At 37.4% G+C, this 27052-nt stretch overlaps 2 protein-coding genes across 3 annotated transcripts in view; both read right to left on the bottom strand.

Annotated features, from left to right (window-relative positions):
- C1H1orf87 (chromosome 1 C1orf87 homolog) overlaps positions 1-26627 on the bottom strand; it is an 83267-nt gene extending 56640 nt beyond the window's left edge. For both annotated transcript variants that reach the window (XM_028833091.2, XM_015140894.3), the window contains exons 1-3: positions 26546-26627; positions 25378-25510; positions 7828-8062 (exon numbers count right to left, since the gene is read on the bottom strand). In XM_028833091.2, the coding sequence (XP_028688924.2) occupies positions 7828-8062; positions 25378-25484 (342 nt within the window). In that variant the 5' untranslated portion in view covers positions 25485-25510; positions 26546-26627. The remainder of the gene's footprint in view (positions 1-7827; positions 8063-25377; positions 25511-26545) is intronic.
- Positions 14086-14662, bottom strand: LOC106998903 (ragulator complex protein LAMTOR5). The gene has a single exon (XM_028833099.2). The coding sequence runs from the start codon at positions 14635-14637 to the stop codon at positions 14362-14364; it is 276 nt and encodes a 91-aa protein (XP_028688932.2). The 5' UTR covers positions 14638-14662; the 3' UTR covers positions 14086-14361.
- Positions 26628-27052: the final 425 nt, after the last annotated feature.

Here is a 27052-nt window from a genome sequence, read left to right as displayed (position 1 = left end):
ATCATTATGAATGTATACATTTAAACACATTTAATGTGTTTATTGCAATTATTATTTTTATTGATGCCTAAATTATGTGGCTTTCAACTGTGGGATCCTCTTTAAGTTAGATCCTGAGTCTTTTTTGACCAGTCTTAGGAAGTCTTTGGTATCATCATTGCTTTTGGTGTAAGTGGATATTTCAGGCTCAAAACTGGAATCAGCTCTTGGAATTTTACTGAAAATAATGCAGATGCAAGGCTACTCATTGCTTTGGGACAAGTCATTGTTTCTAAATTTTTCCAATGGACAGAACTGGGAAATATATTTTTAAAAAGAGTTCATCCTAATTTTTCATTTCATATGTAGGATCACAGGAGTTTTATGTAATTTTATTAATTATCTATATTTTATTTCTTCTATATCCCAAATCACAAGTCCAAAAAAAAAAAAAAAAACCCCACCAAGATAATGACTCACTTGCTTTATCACATAAAATATAGACACAGAGAATAACAGTATCAACATAATGGTCATCAAAAACATTTAAATATATTTTTTCAAGAAATATTTTCCTTACAGTCAATATTCCACTAGGTATATGCAATGAAGTCATTGTGTTTTAAAATCATTTACAATTGTTTCATGGTTTCATGGCCTTGCTTCCTGGTTTCATGGCCTGCTTCCTGGTTTCATGGCCTTATGTAGTCTCCTTCATCCCCTCAACATTTAATTAAGATTGGTCTATGTGACCAGTAGAATACTGTGGAAGTGATGGTACGTCACTTCTGAGATTAGGTTATAGAAGATATTGCAGCTTCCAGTTAGATTGTGTACAATCAATCTCTCTCCATCACTCATTTTGTGGGAAGCCAGCCATATCATGCACACACCTAGAGAGAAGCCCACATGAGAAAAGATGAGACCTGTGGACACAACCAGGAGGCCTCTACCAATAGCCACATGAGTGAGCTTAGAAGTAGATCCTCTAGTTCTGATCAAGCTTTCAGATGACTGCATCCCTGGGTGAAATCTGGGGTGAAATTTTACAAGACTTTGAACCAAAATCTCCCATCTAAGCCACTCCTAGATTTCTTTCCCTGAGAAACAGTAGCAGGTAATATGTGTTTATTGATTCTAGTGACTAAGTTTTAGGGCAATTTGTTATACACCAAAAGATAATGAAACCAGATTTATTTTATTTTGTTTTTGATTTTTACAAATTGATTTTCTTAACATATAATTTTACTTTATAATTCTGTAGTGTAAAAAATTTATGTGGTTGCAAAGCAAAACAAGACATTCAGAGAAGTATGCTTTCTATTTTTTTATCCCTTCATCATGTTCCACCTATCCCCAAGAGATAACCACTTTTTAAAAATATTCTTAATTAATTCCTTCATTTTAAAAAACATAAAGGATATGTACATGATAGATATATAGATAGATAGAAACCTGGTAGAATAATCTATATATTTTTTCTACCTCACTTTTATTCAATTAATAATGTATCTTGTTACATTACTCCACATAGTAATATATGATAATATTCATATATATACAAATTCTATATTTCTTTTTACAATTTCATAGTACTCCATGTATGGATGTACCTTAGTTTATTCAAACAGTCCATTATCTATGGAAATTTAGGTTGTTTATAATTTTTTGGTGTAACAGGTAATGTTGCAATGTATATCTTCTGTATAAATCTTTTAATATTATATTTTTCAAGTACATCTTTGGGATAGATTTATCAAAGTGAAATTTTCTTATAAAAAATGTAGATGTAGTTCTGCTAATTATTATCAATTTTTCTTCCAAAACAGTTTTTCCATTTAAAATTTTTTCTATCATTGTAGCAGTGTATCTGTTTCCCCATAGTCTTCCAACAAAGTATATTATCAATATTATGGATTTTGCCAAATTATGTTATCAATTTCCTGGATTTTGCTAATGAGAAATTATATCTCAGGTAGAATTAATTTGCATTCTACTTATTAAAAGCAAGTCCACATCTTTTCATATATTTAAGGAACACTTACATTTGGTTTACTGTGAACTGCCTGTTCATATATTTTGCCCATTTTTCTAATAGTTTACTGCCCTTTTTCTTCTCTATTTTAAGTAGAATATTCTTTAGATGAGAGATATATTTGTCAATAATGCAAGCTGTAGATTTTCCTCCTACTTTGTCAGGTGTTTATGTGCTTTGCTTACAGGGGTTCTGGCCATATGGTGAAAATAATCACTCCTTCAGTGAAAAGGATCACTGTATTTCTCATTGTATCTGCAACTTGAGTCATACTTAAGAAAGTTTCCCCTTATCCCATATGATAGAGGAAATCACTCAAGTTTACTTGTACTATTTGTATATTTTTATTTCTTTACACTTAAACCTTTGATGTATTTGGAATATATCCTGATATACATCCTATATATGTACGGTATATGAGGAATAGACCCAACTCAAAACTTCTCTAAAGCTATCCAATAATGTGTCACTGATTAAAATGTCCATCTGTTTCTTATTAATTTTCAATGTCACCTTTATCATATACAAAATAACAATATGCCAGTGGGTTTATTTCTGAATTTTTCTTTTCAATTTCATTGGTCTTTCATGTATTCATGTGCCAAAACCACACGATTTTAAATATAGAGACTTTTTGTTTTAACATCTGGTAATGATATCTTACCCATTCCTCATAGTGCTGCTCTCCTTTTCAGGATTTTCCTGACTATTCATGCTTATTTGTTATTCCAAATTAACTTGCTGATCAATTTGGCTAGTTGTAAAACAAAACAAAATAAAAACCTAATAGTATTTTGTTTTGTTGAAATCCCAACAAATTTATAAATTACCCTAGGGAGGATTGACTTTTGATGATGTTAACATTTTATGTACAAGAAAACAGCATACCTTTCCATTTGTTAAAATTACTCTTATGTCTTTCAGGAGTGCTTTATATTTTGTTCTCTTACAGGTTTGGACATTTCTTGTTAAGTTTATGCTGTGGCATTTAATTTATTTATTTAGTTAATTTACTTCTACATTTATTTACTATTGTAAATGGTGCCTTTTCTTCCATTTTATCTTCTAACTCATTTTTGTTCACACATATGAAGATCATTGATTTGTGTTATTGATGTTATAACTCTAGTTTGCCAAATTATCTTGATTGTTTTAGTAGTTTTTTCATTAAGTGTCTTGAGATTTTAGAGGTACAATCTTATACCCTGAAAATAGTTTCACCTCTTCCTTTCTAAATAATATGCCTATACTTTCTTTCTCTTATTTAATTGCATTGGCAAATACCTCCAGCATAATATTAAAAGCCAGTGGAGACAGTGAGCACTATTAACTTCTTCCAAACTGAAATGAGAAAGTCTCTGGTGTTTTCCCATTAAATTAGATGTTGGCTTTGAGCCAATATACAGAGAAAAACATTTGCAAACAAAAATGAACAAGCAACAATTCTTACTCTCAGTGGTCTTATAGACTTGTGGAAGGAGACAGATAAGGAAACAGTTTATTTTAATAGTATGGCAATATCTACTGTAAAAGTATGCACAGATTCACTTGGAAATACATTAGGAAAGGCATTTACCTCAGTCTTGGAAATCAGACCATAATGCTTCTTGATAGAGCTTCTATCTAAGTTGAGACACTTATATGATTAGAAGTTAATGAAATAAAGATGGAGGGAAGATAATTTTGCCCATAAAGAATAGCTTGGGCAAAGGATTTGAGGTGAAAGGGAACAGAACTCTATTTATGGAATAGAATTTCAGTTAATGAGATGTGGGGATGAAAGTGAAATAGAGAATAGATAGAGTTGAGCTAGAATGCTAAGTCAAGGAGTTTAAATTTTATACCAGGGAAATTGGGATTTAACAAGGGAATTTAAGCATTTTAAACAGAGGTATATCTGACCAAGTGGTTCCTCCTAAAAGAGATAACATATATATCCCTGCCCCATTCATGTTGTGCTTGGCCATGTGGTTTGCTTTGGCTAATGGGATGTTAGTGGATATGACACAAGCAAAAAGCAAAGACTTAAAATGTACTTGTGTAATTGAGTTTGTTGTCTTAAAATGTTTCCATCACTATGAGAAGGACATGCTCTGAGGAGCTCACTGGATTCAGAACAAGAAAGCACAGAGCAGACCTGAATCAAATCCAGTTTAGAGCCAAGCCCAGCCCAACCCAACTGAGATAAATAAAAGCTGCCTAAGCTCATATCTGTAGATGTGAGCATAAATGATTATTGTTATAAACCACTCAGTTGTGGTGTGATTTGTTATGCAGCAGTATTTATCACAATAGCTGACCAATACAATGAGAGACCTTTAAAACAGAAAAGTCAATTTGAAGATAATTAAAATCTCCCTGGTGAGACAAAATGGTGGTCTGATTATGGTGATGACAAAGGAAATAAAAGAAAGAGAAGGTTTTGAGAGACACGAAGGAGGTAGAATTTAAAAGACTCTGTGATTGGTTGGATATCAGGGTTAGGGAGAGAGAGGAGGAAAGTATGTTCAGGTTTCTTGCTGGTGCAATTGAGAGAGGAGTGAGACCATTCTGTGAGACACAGACCACCAGAAGTACAAGATCAAAGGCTCTGCTTTGAACTTGCTGAATCTGAGCTGCAAATGCACAGCCAAGCAGAAATGTCCTTGACATCTGTCTATTCATCTATAAAATAAAGATAACATCATGTGCCTTTGCCTACCTTGCAGGGCTATTGTGGAGAATGAACAAGGGAAAACACACAAAAGAGCTTTGAAAAGAAACCTTCCCAATCAACTGTGATAATTATTAAAATTAAAGCACTAACACTTTCATTTTCATGCTGCCAGATGCAAAAAGCACACTGCAATTTTATTTTTGAAACTGTGCTACTGAGTTTGTTGCCAGTCACACATTCTTTTTTATTCTTCTGAGAGAAGGCAGAGCTGATAATTCTGAGAAATGATATAAACAATATGTATTTTTTTCAAAAATGTACCCGTATAAAGCAGAATTTAGAGGCAAAAAGATCCTAGGACTAGGAGTCAGAAGAGCCAAGCTCTTTCCTTGTGAGACCTTGGAGCATTTAAGCTCTCTGGTCCTCTCATTCTTCCTTTGTGAAAGGAAGGTTTGCACTTGTTTATTTCTAAGATATCTCACTGTTCTTATATATACAAAATGAGGGATTCTCTTAACATCTTCAGTTTTACTTACTTCCTACCAATGAGACTCTTCGAACTTACTCTGTGATTTGGAAAAGAGTTTCACACTTGCTCGTCCTCACGCATGTTAGCTCAGTCTTTATCAGCAACTTCTCTTTTGGAGCAAATTCAGCTGGTCCAGATTGCCTGTTACGTCTCAGGCAGGAAAGCTTATTTTCATCTATGTGTGAGTGATAAGGATCTAGAAGGAGTTCTGATTGGTGTGCTTTTGTAACTGCGGCAGGATTCCATTTACCACTTAGTCAAGCTGGTAATGAGGGTCTCTGTACCAGGCAACTGTGGCTGCCATCTGGCAGGCCAGCACCACACGCCCGCCCGGCAGACAGAACCAATTAGTCGGTCCCCACACCTCCCACAAGGCCTTCCTTGTTTGGTGGCTGGGTGTTAGCCGCCGCTGAGCCTCCCACCAGAAACCCTGTTGAGTTCTGGGATGGGAGGGGCAAATTTTCTCCCTGTACTACAGAGCTAGCAAACAATCCAGATCATGGAGGTTAAGAACAGCTTACCTAATGAACATACTACCTATGGTAATGGCAAATGCAGAGTCCATGGCAGGAATGAGCAGGTTGATGTATTAGGAGGAGTGTCAAGAAACAGATGTCTATATATGAGAGAAAAACTAAAATGGCTTAAGTGCCCATAAGGCGTTTGTTAAGTGAACTGTGTTGTGTTTCTATAAAGGAATGTATACAGTTTGGTGACTAAGGACCTAGAACCTGGGCTTGAATTGTGGGTCTGCCACTTCTCAGTTCTATGACTTTAGCAAGGCACTTGACCTCTCTGTGTCTCAGCTCCCTTAACCATGAACTAAAGATAATAAGAGTTCCTACCTCACTGGGTGCTTGGGCATAATAAATTAGTTAATATCTGTAAAGAGCTCAGAATACTGCCTGGCACATAGTAAATGCTATCCATCTAGTGTTAGTTCTGAGTACAACTCTCACAGAACCATTAAAGATGATGCATAGGATGATTTTTTTCATGCCAAGGGGAGAATTTTTGATATGAAGTGAATCAAGCAGGATAATAAAGAGTATATATAATGACTCCCGTTCTATATCTCTATGCATGAAGGAAAAAAGAGGAAGAAAGGAAAAGAAAACCACTAGTTTACTTTAGTTGATATTTTTCTTCTTATTTATATTCTCCTTCTGTTTTTCAAAAATTGCTACATGATTATACTATGATTTATAATTAGAAAGATCAATAAAAATTTAAGTAAAGAAAAAAAGAAAACCTAGATAAACATCTTATCTGCACACTTATGAGTCACTTTATCCTTTCTGAGTGTTGGTTTTATCATCTATGCCATGGTGATAGAAATAAAAATGGCATCTACCTCACAGGGTTAATTTCAAAGAGTAAATAATAAAATTCACCTGGAAGCATCAGTCAATAATAAAGTCTTTTATAACCATAATATTATTACCAAGGCCATTCTTTGGGAGCAAAAACAACAAATATATTAATGCCAGATTCTAAATTAGGTTAAAAAATTCAGAGGTCTTTGATAATTCAAATGGATTATATCACCTCTGCAGATTCACTATCTTTTGCTGTAACCAAGGCCTAAATTCAAGGACTCAGCCAAACTGGAGACTAAGAGGCTTGAGTGATGGCTCAATCTGTGTCACTCATGTTTTTGGAAGGTCACTTTCATTTCTGGTCTTCAGTGTTCAACTAGACCTTGCAGAGTATAGCCTGAGGTCCATAGATAGGCTGTTAACCACTCCAAAATTTGATCCTTTGCATGGTTCTTATGAGCAAAAGATCCCAAATCCATAGGCATTCATTTTCTCATATGACTAAAGACTAGCTGGTAGCTCAGTGATTTAGAAAGGGCTATTAAAATTACAAACTAAAAATAGTTATGTTAGAGTGTACTGCAAACTCTAATTCAGTATTTTACTAAAATATCTGGCTGTCACTTAATGCTTGGCAGCATTGCAAAACTCCTACTCTATGTATCTGTTTAATTGCAATTTCAGCAATTTTGGAAATGGTACTTTGTTATCAATGAATCATTAGTTTTGTCTTGATTTAGATCCAGTTTTCAATTGCTGCTTTACTTGCTTTTTAATTACAAATTACTAATCATATAGATTCATCACCATCAAGTTAGTTTGTTATGAATTGTTTGGTTGATTGTTAACAGAGTGCAGTGATATATATTTCTATCAACAGAGTTTGGGGCCTATAATTTTTTTTGTAATTAGACATGGTTGCATTGGAATTTTAAAATAAATTATCTCTTTTTGTAATGTAAAAGCAGACAGACTCTTACCCTCCAACATGCCCCAACTTTGCATGTATAGTAACAATACTGAGTATCGCTGAGCTAACCACAGGCCGAATAGGTTGACCAACTCCATTGGTTGTCATGACCAACTTCATTGGTGATCATGACCAACTCTGTTGGTGGTCGGCAAAGATACAATATACAAAATGACCTTGAAATTCATTTTCAGATTGAAAAAAATTGATTCCTATTTCTATCTCGTGCAAAATATATTAATGAACATTTGCACAGTGTGTTTTTGTGTGAACCTATGTTTTTATCTGTATTTTCTTAATAAATTATCAAGATAAACTTCGGTATTTTTTGTTACTCACTTTGCCATCCAGGAATCTGCTACTGTGTGCCCCTGTTAGTAGTTTCTGGTTGTTTTCTGATTTCTGGTTGTTCTCTGGGTGCTTGTTCTCTTTCACATCATCTGGATTATAATTGGTTTGCTGATCAGTGAAGTTAATGGGAGCTGGGGGGTCTCTGCTCATCTGCCTTGCATTATCAGTCATTGGTTTCTGGCGCGTTGTTTGGGTTTCTGTTTTCAAATTCTCATTCTCCTTGCTGTGAAGAAAGAAATTTATACTTTGTTACTCACAGGCAGACTCCTCATACGCAAGGCTGGCATAAGAACAGAAGGTGTGTTTGGTGTTGTAAACGGTGGTAACTCAGCACAGTGGAATGTGGAAGCATAAACATTGGTTATTTGTCTATGCATAACTGACCATAGAGAGAACATGTTATTAATATTACCTTTGCAGGCTTTATCTGTTTCCTTACCCTCTTCCTCATACTCATAATCTATCCATCTGCTCCCAAACCCTTACTGTAAGCAATGACCAGTATGAAAAATGAACCCTAAAGGTTATCACATTTCTTACTTGTAAATGTAACAGGTATTTTCAGCCTTAGATAAGAAAGTCAAAACAGTTTGTCAGCTCCAGTTCTGCTCTATGCCTCTCCCCTTGAGACTTCCTTTTCTCCTGGGAGCCTTTCATTTAAGTTTAATATTAAACAGAGAAAAGAAAGAAAAAAAATCTGTAGGATGATTCAAGGAGATTCAAATAACAACCAAAATTAAAGGTTCAACCTTGTTTAATAACTAAAAAGTCCCCACGCCTGTAATCCCAGCATTTTGGGAGGCCAAGGGAGGTGGATCATGAGGTCAGGAGTTCGAGACCAACCTGGCCAATATGGTGAAACCCTGTCTCTACTAAAAATACAAAAATTAGCTGGGCGTGGTGGTGCGCACCTGTAGTCCCAGCTACTTGGCAGGCTGAGGCAGAAGAATCAGTTGAACCCAGGAGGCAGAGGTTGCAGTGAGCCGAGATCATGCCACTGCACTCCAGCCTGGGTGACACGTCTCTAAAAAAATAAAAAATAAAAAAATAACTCAAAGTCTTACGAATCAAAACAGTAACAAGGTGCCATTTTCAACATAGAAGACAGATATAATTCTTACAGTGGGTGACCTGAAAAAATATATTAAGAGTCAAGAAACTGAACAATTTTAACGCATGTGTATTAAGACATTGTAGAACAATTTTAAAGCGTGTGTATTAAGGAGAAAAATGCAAAAAAAAAAAAAGAAAACTCTAAATATTGAGTAATAGGTGGATGCATCTACTATTTCATTCTTTGCTCATGATAGAGTATATGAAGTCATTAAAATAATTATGAATAATTTAATGATACAAGTAAATGTCCACTTATAAAAGTAAGTGAATATATGATTGTCTCAACTGTATAAAATGCATGTAAATAATGTGTGTGCCTAATCAATCTAGAAAACAATGTGCCGAAAGTTAACAGTATCTCTGGGTGGTAGAACTCAGGGTATTATGTTACCCTCTATTACACTATATCATGTCATATTATACTTTATAGTATTATTGTTCTAAATTTTCTACATAAGAAAATATTATTTTATAATCAGAAAAAATAAGTTTCAAAGTAGCTATGCCTTGTATCTACATGGCATTCTATAAATTCTAGCTGTTATTTATAGATACAGTGGAAAAGATCCATTTACAAGCATATCATGTTATGTAAATACAATATTCATTGATTTAAATAATACTTGTTGAACTCCAATACTTGTTGATTTGAATAAGACCAAACCATGGGCAATAATTTGAATGTATGTGTGTATTTTTATAGTCATCCTCTTAGTGGTGGTAGCACAAGAAGAAAAGAAGGCCTAGGAAAGAACTCTGATGGATACCTACATTTAAAGAGGAAAGATGAGCCTTAAAAAGAGCTTTAAAAAATTCCCAGTAAAGTAGAAGAGAAATCAGGAGACTAGAAGGAAGACTTGGTAGAAAAGCAAGAGGATGTTTCTGGAGACAGGACAACAGTATTAAATGCTGCTGAGAAAGGAAATTTCTGAAAAGGGTCCATTGGGTTAGCCATAAGGGTGTAGTCAGGAATCTTGGTATGGGGAGTTTCAATGAGGTAATGTAGATGGATGCTAGACTGAAGTGGATTGAAGAAAGAGGGGGGACAAGCAATGTAGACAGGAAGTATAAAGACCTCTCTGAAGAAGTTTGGCTGCAAGAAGGGAGAAAGATGGGGTGATGATTGATGTGGAATACAGGGTTTCAGATAAGACTGTTATTATCATATTCAAAGATGTTAGGGAGTTTAACCTATTGAAACACCAATGGTGAATAGCCAGTTGAACTGCAGAAAGGAGAGGGCATCATTGATGATGTAAGATGAACCTTGACAAAGGGAAATGGAAGTCATTGAGAGAACAGAGGCAGCCTCAGGGTAAGATTGTAGAAAAATAGGTAAGGATATAGGCAAATTAGTACATTTGATGACAACAGGTTGATCAAATTGCTGGCAGCTTGAATTTTCTCTCTGATAACAAGGTATGGTTACCTTGGGTCTCATGGGGGAAGTGATGGGGTGGAAAGTCTGAATTAAGGGCAGATGGTTTGGGGCAGCTGCTATGAAGAGTAGAAGAGGGATAATCAGAAAAATAAGACAGGTTGGCTGGGCCAACTGAGTGGTCAGTTAAGGTTAAAGACCATTGATTTTTGTGAAATCAATTTGAGAGGATGAGTGGCATTTCACCCAGTAGTCCTCGCGGACATGCAGAGAAGGCAGACAGTGAGGCTTACACAGAACTGGGGCTTTGCCAGACAAACACATTCAAATGATAATAGTGCAAGACAGGAGTATGAGAAGGAGAGTGTATATTTGACAAATGTTTTTTGTAATGAGAGAAGACATATATGTTCCCTGCCTTCAAGAAGTTTAAATTTCATTTGGTTGTCCAAAAATAACACAAATAATAAAGCTAACAACTGGTAAAACTAGATTCTAGAAATCAGAATAGTGATTACCTTTGAGGGGAGATGTATAGCCCAGAAGAAAGCATAATGGGGTTTCTGTGATTCTGGTACTATTTTGTTTCTTGATCTGGGTGTTTGTTGCATGAGTATATCATGTTTGTGAAAATTCAGTGAGTGGTAGACTGATGATGTATACTTTTATGTAAATATAGGTATGTTGTATTTCTATAAAATATCAAATTGGTATAAAATTTACATAAGTAATATGAAACATATCCACTTAGCATATAAATGAATGTCAAATGAACATTATGAAGATTCAGTACTATTTGAAGTTCATAAGAAACAAAGAACTATAGTTTGCAATAGTTACAAAAATAATATTATTGCTGAACATTTAATGTGACAGCCACACTATACTTATTTATATACATTAGATTATATATTTCTTAAATCAACCCTATAGTCAGGTGTTCCTATTATTCTTATTTTAGGATGAAGAAATTAAGGCCAGGAAAGTTGATATGATTGGCCTAATTCTATTTACATGGCTTTTCAGTAGTGGAGCCAGGATTTAAACCTGTCTACTTCATTGCACAGACTCAGATCCTATTGGCAGTAGAGTCAGAGGAAGGTCCATGGAAGTTTGTGATTATGTGAGGAGCTGAAAGTACAGGAGCAGCTAACCAAAGTAGGAAACACAGGATTTGAAGGCAAAAATGGTCATTGGGCAGGGAGTTAACTCTTTTGGATAAAGACAGGGACAATGGATTATCTTCGCTTTAATCATCTTCGAGATCCTTTTGTGGGCAGTGTCAGGACAGAATTGCTTGAGAAATGTAAAATGTATCTGCCTGTCTTTTAAAACAGTTCCTGTAGATGTAAAACCAAAAATAACCTGTTAAATCTGTTTCAAGTAAAAGCTATATTTTTTTTTAAAAAAAACATAGCACTTTGAAAATTATCAAGAAAATGACTCTCTAGCTGAGAAACGGCATGTGTCTGTGGTTAACACAAACAATTTGTCAACACGCATTGGTTGTTATGTTGTTCACAAACTCACAGTTCTCTCTCCTAGGCTTGTGTACTATCTACCTATATTACTGAAAATAGACATTTGCCATTTCAAAAGAAGGAAAAAAAACAAAAAAACAAAAAACAAAAAACACCATCAATACTATCTTGGAAGCAAGACACAGCTAGCTTCCGCATATGTACTTCTGACCTCAGCTGCTGCTCTTGGGGTGCCGTGAAGAGTTTAGTGTCATCCAGGAATGAGAGCAATTAGAGAGGATTACTGTGTTGCTGGATGATAAATAAATGAGGAGAAAACTGTCCAATCGTTCCCTCTCTCACCGGGCTCTTTTTTGCAAACCAGCCCATTAGAGTCACCCTCCATTAGAGCACAGAGTCTCAGGGTTAGAAAGAAACATTGCAAAGGCGTCTAGTAGCATCCTCTGCCCAAAGCAAGGTAGGGATCCCCCGCCGGCCCCACCTCCCATGTAACTCCAGCTCACCAGATCTCACATTTGATTTGGATTACACCCCTGCCGAGAACATAAAATCTCAAATGAAGGACCCAGGGGGCTCAGCAAAAGGTCACCAGATGCCATCTTAAAGGTCTGCCAGCCTTGGCAGCGACTCAGTGCCACCAATTTCCAACTGTGCGCCATCTAACAGGCCCTAAACCCTCTGGAGAAGACAGCCTAGAGTGTGCCAACACAGTGAATGGGGATCTAATTTCAGCAAATGAAAGTGTGTTCTTATTTGTAAGTAATAAGAGATAATCAAGACAACCAGACTTTTCTCTTTTTAAAAAGACAATAAAAAATAAAATCGGAAATGGGAGGGGAGTACAGCTGAAAAAGCTCACCAAACTCCACAGGGAAGCTGAAATGCGAAGCCTGTGCTAATGTAGCTAATGTTATTGTGTCGAAGTATGAAGGTTTTTTGTTTATTTCCTTTTTTTATGTCATGGAGCCATACCATGTACTATTATCATAGAAATTTAGTCTTCGAAAAGATCATAAAAATACTTTCATTCAACTCCTGAACTCGTACTTGAATCATTTCTTTATCAATGTAATTATTTTAGCTAATATGTTCTATCTGAATGCTTATGTGTCAGTCACCACACATAAATTCTTTCATGTTGTGTGACTTTGGGAATATCTGATTTTCAGGTTCTCAGCTACAAGATGAGAAAAAATAATCCTTATCAAGATAAAATGTATAAAATATTGAGCACCAAGCCTCGTGTGCCTTCCCCAGCCCTTGACAAATAGTAATCCTATGTTAATCATAAATGAAAGTGCTAGCTCCTTTACACACACACTCCTCATCACTCAGGTACAAAGGGATGCTTCTTTCTCTGGACTCCCAAAACTTCCTTTATTGACAGACAAAACTGAAGTTCAAAAGTCAAGGTTTTGTAGTAGATAGGAACTGAAGAAAATCTATTTAAATAGATAAAACAGATATAATTAATGCAATCTATCTGACCACCTTGTTATTTATCAATCACAGTAAATACAAATTTGAGAAATCACTCTGCCTTTAAAAAACAAATATTAAGTAGTATTAAAAATCTGTTCTGATAAAGCAGGATTCTTCTCAATCACATTCCTTAATTTTACAGAAAAAAAACAAACAACCCAAACATTGTTGCATCATGATGTCCTCAGGTGGATTACACCCAAGAGCTTTACAGAGAGTGCAGCTTTGCCAGTCTGGAGCCAATGTTTATTGGCTAAAATGTAAATCTTGGAACCAATCTTTAATGACTTGAAATTTAATGTCTTTTGCACTTGCATTCTCTCCTGTATTGCTTTTGCAAGTCTAAGCAAAATGACTGTGCAACTGCCTGGCCTCTTCACCAATGATCTCTGTGCTGTAGGGCACAATTTCTGAGCCAGGTCTTCTATCCATACTCTGAGAGGATGTAGCATAAACAGTTCTCTCTGCATCACGTCTGGATTCATCCACATGGTCTATGGGAATGAGGAGCAATCATTATTGCTATGTTATTTTGTTTAATCAGGTTGAACTAAATCAGGAATATATAAAAAGATGATGGATTTTTAAAAATACTCTATCAATATAAATTTGTTATCTCAAAATCTTAGCTGGCAAAACTAAAGGTGGCCAAATATTTTATCTCTATACAAAAAGCTTCCATATACACACACGAGAAGTTTTATTTTGTTTTTAAAACAAAGATTGATTGTAATCAACCTTTCTAATCTCTTAAACATTTTTTTCAATTGACAAAATAACGCAGATATCTTTTTTTTTTCCTCCAAACAGATTTATTGAATATAGCAAAATTCTATATACAAAGTGACCTGGACCTGCTGCTTCAAAACATGATCCTTTCTTACTAATATCTTGATAGTCGGTCCATAGAGCATTAGAAAGCAATTGACTCTTAAATAAATAGAAAAGTGCCCAATGCGCATTAAATGAATGGCCTAACTACTGGAACTTTAGTAGTTCTAAAGGTAATTAACATAGGTAGGATCGAGTTCCTGTAACAGGCTGCTGAAGAACAGATATGAGGTGTCAAGAGGCCATTTTGTGCACTGCCACTGTGATGCCATCATGTTTCTGGATCATAATGTTCCCATTATCTGATTCTAGACACACCACAGGAATATCAGTGGGGTCAGAGGTTAGCTTAGCTGCTTGCTGGGCTAGAACAGATATCACTCCAGCATGCTCATCTGACAGGGTCCCACGGCAACCCAGATTAAGTCCTTGTGAATCTGTGCACAGGACTCCAACAATGGAGGGATTCTTCATTGTGTCTTCCAAGTGCTGCTCCAAGGTCGCCTCCATCGCACCCACCGACCACCCAATAACGCAGATATCTTTACAGGCCAATACTTCTATCTCTACACCAACGTCTGAAATGTCTAATGGTATTTCATTATGTAGATATACAAGAGTTTATTTAACTTGTCCTATATTGTTGAACATTAATTTGGTTTCCAAATTTTTATTAATTTGAATGTTGCTGCTCTGCTGGAGATGTTTCTTCGGCACCTATATCCTCACCATCCTTCTCAACCCCAGAAAATTGATCTCTGTGGACTTACTCTATCAACAGTGCCCATGAGGCCAGGCATAGTGGCTCACACTTACAATCTTATACTTTGGGAGGCCTAGGTAAGAAGATCACTTGAAGCCAGGAGCTCCAGACCAGCCTGGACAACATGGCCAGACCCTATCTACCAAAATAAAAAATAAAAAAAAAAAATTAACCGGGCGTTGTGGTGCACACCTGTAGTTCTAGCTACTTGGGAAGCTGAGATAGGAGAATTGCTTGAGCCCAGAAGTTCCAGCAATGAGCTATGATCCCTCCATTGTATTCCAGAGTGATGGACAGAGATCCTGTCTCTAAGAAAAGCAGTGCCTATGTCTTATGATTCTGGGTGGTTTGGGCCAATGGGTAGCCCTGGCAGGAAGAGGTTCCCTCCCTGAAATGTTGACTCAGGCTACCTGTGTCTCTTGGCCAAAAGTCACTACTTTTCTCAAGATGGCCCGAGCTGCAGAATGCTTCCTTTTTATGGTTTCGGTAACATTCCACTCCTCTCCTCTCTTCAGACCTAGTGCTCCTACCAACCTTGTGGCTGCTAGCCCATGATTCCTGCACCATAGCTTGCAGTTCTCTTAATCTCAGCTTATATTTTTGTAATTATTCCTTTTAAACTAAAGCCATCCTGGTTTGAGTGTATGATCTGTTTCCTATTGGGACCCAGACACAACACACATTTTTGTGTAAATCTTTGAAAACAAATCATTACACCCATCGATAATCATTTTCATAGAACTGATTCATAGACACAGATCTATGCCAAAGGACATATACTTCTAAGGCTTTAAATAAGTATACTTTAAAAAACACAGTATCATATGAGTATTTTCTCTAAACACCTGCCAGCACTGGGTATCTCCATTATAAAACATTCCTAATTTGATTTGTAAAAAATAATATCTCATTACTCTTTACGTTTCTTTTATTATCATGCAGGTTGAATATACACCCACATATCTGTTGTTCCTTTTGATTTCTTCTATTTCCTGTCTAGGTCTATTGCCAATTATTGAAATGAGGCTGTTCATTTTTTCCCATCGATTTGGAAAAGCTCTTTATGCAGTTAGGAATTACTTATTTTTCTGTCACATGTGTTGTAAACAGTATTTTGTTTTTGACTTTGACTTTCTATTATATTTTTTAAAATATATAGAATTCAAATGGCAAAAATAACTGTTACCTCATAGTCTCAATATTTGGGATCAATGGGCACTTAGAAGTTTTCTAAAACATTTATTGAATGTTTGCTCACATAATACCCCGTACTCTTATTTACAGACTTATGACTAGAACAACAGTATGTTATGCTTCTTTATACTTCTCACAGTGCCTAAAATAAACACACAAACAAATGAAAACAAACAAAAATTATTCCAGGATATTAATAAGAAGCAGTTTAATGCAGTGGAAAGGGCTTAATAGAAGTATGATTTTAGCCTACTGCTTTATCATTTTGAACTTGTAAAAATGGAGATAAGTATCTTCTGTGATGTTATTGTTCAGTTTTAATGAGAGATTGAGTTCATAGATATTTAGCTATTGTGTAGATTGTCTAGTGAGAAAAGTAATAAACAAAGATAAGGCTTATTGATCAGTTGTTTCTAAAAAATAATAAATGGGATCCTTGAATTTTTCGATCACAAAATTTATCCATACTTTATATATGGACTGTAATTGGTCAATGCTTCCATCTCCTGCCTGGATTATCATAACTCTTTAAATGTTTTCTCTCTTTTTATTAGTGTCACTCCCAAGTTACTCACCACTTAACAGACAGAAGCAGCCTTTAGAAAATAGTAATACAATGTGAGCAGCATTGCTCTCAATTTTCCAGTGGTTTCCCTTTCTACATGGAACAAAATCCAAAGTTCCTACTATGGCCCTACTGGCTTTTCTGCCCTTATTTCCTGCTCCTCTCCCCATTCCCCACTGTGCTCCACAAACAATGGCTTTCCTACTCTTTCTTAAACATACCAACAGGCTTTATTCTGACTATTCTCTCTCCTTAGAATGCTCTTTCTTCAGATATTTGCATGATTTACTTTCTCTGTAAGTCTGTGGAGTCACTAGGATGTAGGTGAATACCTGTGTATCACTTGGTGCAGGCTGGACTTCAGTGGCAGGAAAGCAGCAGGTATATGGGTTCCCTGATCCTGAGCACTGTGCTCCTGCTGAGGGATGGTATTCTAGTTTTTATGAGTGTGATGGCCAATACTGAGTGTCAACTTGATTGGACTGAAGGATGCAAATTATTGATCCTGGGTGTGTCTGTGAGGGTGTTTGGACAAAGGAGATTAACATTTGAGTCAGTGGGCTGGGAGAGGCAGACCCACCCTTGATCTGGGTGGACACCATCTAATCAGCTGCCAGCGCAGCTAGAATATAAAGCAGGCAGAAGAAACTCTAGACAGGCCTGGCCTCCCAGCCTACATCTTTCTCCCATGCTGGATGCTTCCTGCCGTCCAACATCAAAGTCCAAGTTCTTCAGTTTTGAGACTCAGACTGGCTCTCCTTGCTCTTCAGCTTGCAGATGGCCTATTGTGGGACCTTGTGATCATGTGAGTTAATAAACTCCCCTTTATATATAATAGGATATATATATATATATAATATATATAACTAATAGGATATCTATATATATATATGATAGATATAGATATAGATATAGATATAGATATAGATATAGATATATATCCTATTTGTTCTGCCCCCTAGAGAACCCTGACTAATACAATGAGGCAAGCATGAGGCAACCTTATACAAAAAGAAAAAAAAATTGCTTGGGCTCCAGGCGGTCAACTTAGGTGCCATCGGTTTGTAACAGTAAATGAGAATGCCAGATGCCCAATAATGGGCAAACTTGAGACCTGTGAATAGTTGCAGACCCTTTTTCTTGAGCAGGGGAGGGAAGAAGATACTACCAACTTTATGGAGAGTTTAAATCTGGTAGAGCCATACCCATGCGGACGAAGGCTGGGCTAGTCTTAGCTCACTGATAGTTAACCTGGGATAATTCTCATTGCATAATTCTAGCTGTTTATCTCCGCACAGTCTCAGTTCAAATGTCTCTTGCTCAGAGACAGCTTCTAGGACCCTTAAGAGCTGATAGACCCTCATGTTCCTTTATTTTTCCTTATTGCACTGTGCCTACATGAACAATCATTGTTTATCTGTCTATTTTGTGTTTCCCATCACTAGAACTTTAGGTACACTTCTGTGTCTCCATGGCTTGGCACTCAGTAGGTGCTCAGTTAATATTTGTGAAAAGGAAGTTGATGGAATTCCTTACATACATTAATTTCTAAAACTGTTAATGTTAACACTTAAAGAAGTTTAAGACAAGTCACAAAGAATTTGTTATTATAAAGGGTTTGGGGCGATTCAAAAATGACAGAATATGAGCTTTAGGAGAGTCACGTGGGAAAATACCAGAACTTTGCATATCTTTGGTGTAAATATCGATGCAAATTATAGGCATACCTCAGAGATTTGTGGTTTGGTTCCAGAGTGCTGCAATAAAGCAAATATCACAATAAAGTGATTCACATATTTTTTTGGTTTCCCGGTGCACATAAAAGTCATGTTTACACTATACTGTAGTCTATTATGTTTGCAATAGCATTGTCTAAAAAACAATGCACATACCTTAATTAAAAATACTTTATTGCTAAAATATGCTAATAATCATCTGTGAGCCTTTAGCAAGTCCTCATCTTTTTGCTAGTGGAGGGGCTTGCCTCGATGATGCCTGCTGACTAATGAGGATGGTAGTTGCTGTAGGTTGCGGTAGTTGTGCAATTTCTTAAGACAACAATAAAGTTTTCTGCATCCATTGATTCATCATTTTACAAAAGATTTCTCTGTAGCATATAATGCTGTTTGATAGCATTTTACCCACAGGGAACCTTCTTTCAAAATTGGAATCAATCCTCTCAATTCCTGCCACTGCTTTATCAACTAAGTTTATATGATATTCTAAATCCTTTGTTGTCAATTCAACAATGCTGACAGCATCTTCACCTGGAGAGTTGATTCTATCTCAAAAAACCACTTTCTTTGCTCATCTATAAGGAGCAACTCCTCATCTACTCAAGTTTTATCATGAGATTGCAGAAATTCAGTTACATCTTTAGGCTTCACTTCTAATTCTAGTTCTCTTATTATTTTCACCCCACCTGCAGTGATTCCTCCACTGAAGTCTCGGAACCCTTAAAGTCATTCATGAGGGTTGGAATCAACTTATTCCAAACTCTTGTTAATGTTGCTATTTTGACATCCTCCCATGAATCACAAATGTTCTTTTTTTAATTATACTTTAAGTTCTGGGATGCATGTGCAGAATGTGCAGGTTTGTTACATAGGTATACACGTGCCATGGTGGTTTGCTGCACCCATCAACCCATCACCTACATTAGGTATTTCTACTAATGCTAACTCTCCCCTTCCCCCCGCCACCACTGACAGGCCCCAGTGTGTGATGTCCCCCTCCCTGTGTCCATGTGTTTTCATTGTTCAACTCCCACTTATGAGTGAGAACATGTGGTGTCTAGTTTCCTGTTCCTGTGTTCGTTTGCTGAGAATGATGGTTTCCAGCTTCATCCGTGTCCCTGCAAAGGACATGAACTCGTCCTTTGTATGGCTGCACAATATTTCATGGTGCTTTTGTGTCACATTTTCTTTATCCAATCTATCATCGATGGGCATTTGAGTTAGTTCCAAGTCTTTGCTATTGTGAACAGTGCTGCAATAAACATACATATGCATGTGTCTTTATAGTAGAATGATTTATAATCCTTTGGGTAGATACCCAGTAATGGGATTGCTGGGTCAAATGGTGTTTCTGGTTCTAAATCCTTGAGGAATCACCACACTGTCTTCCACAATGGTTGAACTAATTTACACTCCCGCCAACAGTATAAAAGCATTCCTATTTCTCCACATCCTCACCAGCATCTGTTGTTTCCTGACTTTTCAATGATTGTCATTCTAACTGGTGTGAGATAGTATCTCATTGTGGTTTTCCTCTAATTACCAGAGATGATGAGCTTTCTTTCATATGTTTGTTGGCTGCATAAATGTCTTCTTTTGAGAAGTGTCTGATCATGTCCTTTGCCCAGGGATTGTTTTTTTCTTGTAAATTCGTTTAAGTCCCTTGTAGATTCTGGATATTAGCCCTTTGTCAGATGAATAGATTGCAAAATTTTTCTCCATTCTGTAGATTGCCTGTTCACACTGATGATGGCTTATTTAGCTGTGCAGAAGCTCTTTAATTTAATTGGATCCCATTTGTCAATTTTGGCTTTCATTGTAATTATTTTTGGTGTTTTAGTCATGAAGTCTTTGCCCACGCCTACGTCCTGAATGGTATTGCCTAGGTTTTCTTCCAGGGTTTTTATGATTTTATGTTTTACGTTTAAGTCTTTAATCCATCTTGAATTAATTTCTGTATAAGGTGTAAGGAAGGAGTCCAATTTCCGTTTCCGGCACATGGCTAGCCAGTTTTCCCAGCACCATCTATTAAGTGGGAAATCTTTTCCTCATTACTTGTTTTTGTCAGGTTTGTTGAAGATCAGATGGTTGTAGATGTGTGGTGTTATTTCTGAGACCTCTGTTCTGTTCAATGGATCTTTCATAATGCCCTCTGCTGCCCCAACATTTAGTGCGTCAGGGTCCCTCCTAAAATGTGGCATCCAGAATGAAGTGTGCAGTACTCCACTGAGTTTTGCGTGGAGTGAGCCTCCACATCTCTCTATCTGAATACCCTTGACTCATGCTAAGCTCAAACACAGGCAATACCGGAACATTTATTCCATATAACCATTTCCATGTACACTTCTCCAAAGGTAGCCTTTGCCTATATTTCTGTTCATTTAGTCTTGTTGGTTGTAGCTTATTTCCCTGCCAAAGCTTCTTAGCTTTCTGCTACCTATGGGTTTACTAAAACAATTTGTCTATCTTCCTTTGATTGTGTATTAAAAACTGTTGAATAAGAGCAGGGTCACACACACAAATCCTCCCCACCTCCAGAAAGTTGTGTTTATATCAATTGTTCCATCACCACTTGGTAGTGTATCACCTATCTCAACACTGTCCAGTATGGAGTTCACTGCCTTGTTTCAGGCCTTTGTGAGAAAGATGTGCCCAATGACTCACCAAAATCAACACATACTGTCTTTATCATTCTCTTCATTTGGACTGCAATAATCTTGTCAATGATGAGAATGGAACCAGTTTAGCATAATCTATTTTTAGTTAATGCATACCTCCTCTTGGTGATCATCACTTTCATGTTTTATTTTCACAACTAATATATTTAATTTTTTGGCCTACAGTTTTGGCAGGGATTGTCCACCAACCTCTGACTCTGTGGTACTATTACTAGCTTCTATCACCTTTTTGAAAATGAGAATATTTGTCTCCTGTCACATGGCATGTTACTCATCAGGGTTCCATAGTAACATCTGGATGTTATTTTAACAGCATGGGCCTTTAGATTTGTATTTATTTAAAGCTACTAAGTATTATCTTTCTAGATCTTTATTTTTCTTGGTAGCCATGTTACTCTAATTTATTTAATAGGCTTTACCATGTACAAGATTTTATCCTCTGTGCTGGGGATATAGTTGTGCACATACAATTTACAGTAAAATAGAGAGACAGAAATGCATAGGAAGTTGTAAGCATGTACTATTCCTTACGGGCGTTATAGGAGCCCCCAGGTGGGGCAGGCAAATGTGTGTCTGGTGGTGGCAACATGTCATTAGATTTTATTTTAGAAAGATCACGCTGGCCATACTTAAGAATGGGGCTTCTCAAACTGGAATGTGTGGAGGAGTCACCTGAAAATTCAGGTTTAAAGTAAGATTCTGACTCAATATATCAGGAAGGGAGCTGAGGTTCTGTTTCTAACAAGTTCCCAGCTGAGACTGGTGCTGGAAATCCACGGACTACACATTCAGGAGCAAAGATGCAGAGGAGTCAGTTACAGAGTGTGAAGATTAGAGACAGAGAACTAGGTTGGAAGGCGGTTATAGTGACCTAGGAGGAAGATGATGATGGCACAAATAAGGGGAAACTTGTTTCACTCCTTGAAGCCTACAGATTAATCTCTTTTGCTCTTTTGTGAAAAATATGTATACTAAATATAAGTATTTTTCTTTGATCTGTGAACAATTATGCATGTTAACTTAAGGAAAGAGGGAAGGCGAGCTCCATTCCAGTCTTAGTTCTTAATAACCAGCGTGGAACTTCAGGGGCTTGCTTTAAGACCACTGAGGCCTTAGTTATCTCACCTCATCTGTAAAATGGGAGGCTGGTTGTTATGGGTTGAACTGTGGCCCTGCCAAGATTCCTGTGTTGATATTCTACCCCCCATACCTCAGTATATGACCTTATTTGGAAATAGGATTATTACAGATATAATGAGTTGAGATGAGGTCATACTGGATTAGGGTGGGCCCCTAATGTAGTTGACTGATGTCTTTACATAAAGGGGCAATTTAGACACAGATGCAGATGCAGGGAGAAAGCCATGTAAAGCTTGAAGATATGCTGCCACAAGTCAAGGAACTGCCAGAAGCAAGGGAGCACCTAGGACACATAGGTCCTTCCCTGGCACCTTCGTAGGGATCACAGCTCTATGGACACTCTGACTTCAGACGTCTGGCCTCCAGAACTTGAGACCATGAACTTCTGTTGTTCTAAGTCACCCAGTTTGTGGTACACTATTACAGCAGCCCTAGCAAGCTAATATAGTGGGCTGCATCTAAAAGACCACCTTCAGGTCTGACATACTATCCCAGCATCAACACATGTCCTGCAGGAAATCTGAGCTAAATGTGGTTATACGAGAAGATTTCTGATTTTCTATCCATTGTTGATCCATGATTTTCTTTTAATTCAAATTTTCATTTTGGAGAAACCTTTCTTTTTTGATGTTTACTTACACTTCTTAAGTGGATTTTTATTAATTGATTCAAATTATTCAACCCAAAGAAAATACCCTTCTGGGGCCCTGGTTTATGAATATAAACACTTTTGGGAAGACAGATTCTGCAGCATGAATGACATGATAGTGGCAGCACTTTCCTTACCTGAGCAACGAGGAGGCTTTAAGAATTATTCATTTTTAAACATACAAGAATATTTTAGCAATGCACATTACTAATCCTATGTCATCCCGGCAACAGTAACATGAAGTCTATAGGAAACGCAGCAAACAAACAAAATACCCGTCTTACTACCTAAAAAATGCCAGCTGTTATAGTATAATAGGAGAGATAGAACTGCATATTTTATTTTACAATTAATTTAGCTGATTTAATGTACTCTTTTATTTTTTGGTTCCTGAAGTTTAGAAAACAAAATGGGGAAAGGCACCTTCCTATGAGATAAAGCTAACTTTTCACTATTTTAAAAATTAAATACTACTCCTTGCTTTCTGTTTAAAAACATACTAAGTTCCATATCCTTGGAAAAAGCAAGGGGTTTGGGAGAGAATAAGGCTAAACAAACAACCTAAGGAAGGAATGGAATTAGTAATAATATAGTCTTCCAGGTAGGAGATCTGAGCCAGGTGTCCAAACTAATTCTATTTACTTTTCTTGACAGTGACAGGGATTTGATATATCTCAAAATAATCACTTACCATATCACAGTGTCTTAGTTTCCTCATCTACAAAACAGACGTAAACTGCATCCTAGGCATAGAATATAAAAGGGACGGCCGGGCACGGTGGCTCACGCCTGTAATCCCAGCACTTTGGGAGGCCGAGACGGGCGGATCACGAGATCAGGAGATCGAGACCATCTTGGCTAACACGGTGAAACCCCGTCTCTACTAAAATACAAAAAAAAAAATTCGCTGGGTGTGGTGGCGGGCGCCTGTAGTCCCAGCTACTCTGGAGGCTGAGGCAGGAGAATGGCGTGAACCCGGGAGGCGGAGCTTGCAGTGAGCCGAGATCGGGCCACTGCACTCCACCCTAGGCCACAGAGCGAGACCCTGTCTAAAAAAAAAAAATATATATATATATATATATATATATATATATATATATAGAGAGAGAGAGAGAGAGAGAGAGAGAGAATATAAAAGGGACATCAAGCATTTAACAGAAAGATGTTTGATTTTTTTGTTACATGTTTTATATCTATCGAAAGACTTCAATAATAATAGCAGAATTATTTACTAAGCATGTTATTTATAATAGACACTGGAAAGGTGCTTTGCCTACTTTTTCTCATTTAATCCTCACAATAACCCTATTACTAGATAGGTGTTGTTTTATCCCCACTTCATATATATAGAATCTAAGGCCAAAGATGTTAATTCATTTTCCCAATGTCAAAAGGCAAGAAAGAATCAGACCTAAGATTCAATTTCACACCTCTCAGCTCTGTAGGGATCCCAAATGTATGAATCACATGCTGCAAACCTCAGTTCCTGTGCAGTGGCAGACATTACTAACTGATTATAGCAATCACTTTGGAATCCCTCTAGACTTTACAATACTGATAGTGGGGAAGTAGAACTAATGTGACTTTCTAAAGTCTTATTAAAGCCTGTACTTCATAACAGCAGTCTTGGTGACCTGCATTCAGAGATTTTGATTCAGCAGACCTTGAGCTGGTTCCTGAATCTTTATTTTTGAGGACCCTCCCGGCGATTCTGATGATTGCCAGGTTTAGTAAAAATTTCTTCTTGCACCTATGTTCAGCGATACCATATCTTTGTATATTTGTTCAGTCTACGAATTTCTGAAATAGAAGATAGAGCTAAGGAAATAATCTTAGCAAGGAAAAGCAAGTTTTGACTAGCTATTATTTATGGAATGCCTACTATAAGAAAGACAGATCTAGTATCTTCCCTTCTTTTTTGAGCCACTGAAACTCTGTAGGAAAGAGCTAGTCATACTCTTCTGTGCTGAAACATCTAGTGAATATTAGAAATATATGAGTGTCATATCTTAAATGTGACTGTGATGGGTTTGAAAGAGAAGAAAGAGATCTTAGCCACGATCTGAGAAGCCCAAGCTTAGAAGAGTATCAAATACAAACAGGAGTAAGTGAAAACCTTACAGTTTATGATTCTGTATTAATCCTACTCCTTTAATTCACAACAAATTGACTAATAAACCTCCCCCACTCTCCCTAAAATTACTACATGTGGTAGATTACAAGCCCGATGAGAAAAGGCAGTAATGCTCCATTAATATTTATAAATGTCTCAATGCTCTTATTTCCCATCTATTTGGAAAATCGGCCCAAGTAATTAAGGAGTATGGGGAATTATAAAGATGAAAAATACTAGGAAAACAGTGCGCATGGAAGTTATCAACACGATTTTAACTCTACTGTTGCATCTTAATGACTTCGTTTTCCATGGATGGCATTTTTTTAAGTTTAAATTTCTGAGTGAAAAAAAAACAATAAAACTTCATTATCATCCAAGCAACATAGGTATTTTTCAAATATGGGCTTACATCTTTGGCTTCTCCACGAGGTATCGAAAGTATTTACTTCCAATGATTTTCACCATGATCTCAGGCATTGCATCTGATCCACGGGGAGTCTTCCAGGCTGAAGACATGATTCTTTTCAAAATCCCTTCAAATCCTTAGAGGTAAAAATAAGTAAATTGTTCTTCTTGATTTTCCGTTACAGAACTCCATCATCCTTGTCAATAACAACAAGCAATAATAATAGCAGGACAAAGTGTTTCACCTATATTACCTCACTTAACACTCCTAACAAAGGCATGAGAAAGATATTTTTAATTAGTATCACTTTTGTTTTACAGTTGAGGAAACAGGCAAAATGTAGCTATATGACTTACTCACATCACATCACATCACCAGTAATTAGCGGACTTGGGAATCTCACCTAAGAGGTCTGCAAAGCAGATCTACTGAGTCATTAGGTGACTCTACTTTCCTGTACTACAAGACATAGGATGGGATTCCAGTGAGGTCAGAGCGGAAACTATGGCATTAGTGGGACATACGAAGAATCAATACTCAGTTCTGATGTTTAGTTTCTCCATTTATAAGATCAGGATAATTCCGGGTCTGTTCTACGACTTGGGGGTGAATCCAAGGAGATAATGCATCTGAAGGGAGACTGAACACAAGAGAGACAGACTTTTGTTGTGATCACTGATCTCTTTCTACAACAATCCAATGAATCTGAAATTGAGCTCCTGCACAAGATAAGCACTGGCTGTTTAAACAGAGTGATGTCAAGGGAAAAATCAGAAGTTCAGTAAATCTGGTCACAGCTGAACACTCCCTTTTAGAACCACCCAGAGACTGAAAGCCCTTTAGAAATCATTCTACTCCAAAGGCCCCCTCACAGATTGGAAAACTAAGGCCCAGAGAGGGTTTGTTATTTGACAAGGGTCACAGAGAGAATGAAGGACAGGATTGTTTCCAGTACTTGGGTGTGATGGCTAGACCAGGGTTCTTCCCAAAAGTCCAATACTAAAGACCTGCTGTGCGACGGCAGCCCCTCATTCCGGGGACCTGCAACCTCTTTGCGCCTGTCTGGAATCTTCCAGACTCGGAATTCGTGATCCTCAAGTCCCCTCCCTGCCCAGCAGCTGCGTGTCGGTCCTGAGGTCTTTCCCAGGAGAGAACAGAGAGGGGTGCTTACCGCTAGGGCAGCGTTCCCACCCTGGCGGCTCAGAGTTGCGCGGTCCGTGCTTCTCCCCAGGAAGTTGACACTCTCAGACCCTGGAGACAGGACGCGGCGTGGGGACTGAGCCCAGGAATCTAGCCAATCACAGGGCCCGCGTCGCGGGGGGCGCCTCTTCCGCCCTGGTCGCTAAGGACGCAGAAGGCTGTTTCTGGGCGGGGACCAGGTTTTTCTCCACTGCCGCGGCAATGGACCCAGGCTATGGCTGCCGGTGGGTGAAGAGTCTAGGTGTTTTTGATCTGTGCCTTCTCTCTTCTTCAGCGATATGCAGGCATCCTTCTCGCCCATCTGGCTCACCTGTGTGGTCACCCTTGTCCTGCCCTTCCTCTGAAGCTTCATTTCCCTTTGTGAGTTTGCACACAGTTGAGATTCGAACACAGTAGATTCAAATCCAGACGTCTCCACTGTATGGCTTGAGTAAATCTCTTCTTTTCCCTGAGATTGTTTCCTCATCTATAAAACGGG

Source organism: Macaca mulatta, chromosome 1 (genome assembly GCF_049350105.2).
Source record: "Macaca mulatta isolate MMU2019108-1 chromosome 1, T2T-MMU8v2.0, whole genome shotgun sequence".
Lineage (NCBI taxonomy): Eukaryota > Metazoa > Chordata > Mammalia > Primates > Cercopithecidae > Macaca > Macaca mulatta.
The sequence above is the reverse complement of the archived record's forward strand: the minus strand, read 5'-3'. Positions and strand labels throughout refer to the sequence as shown.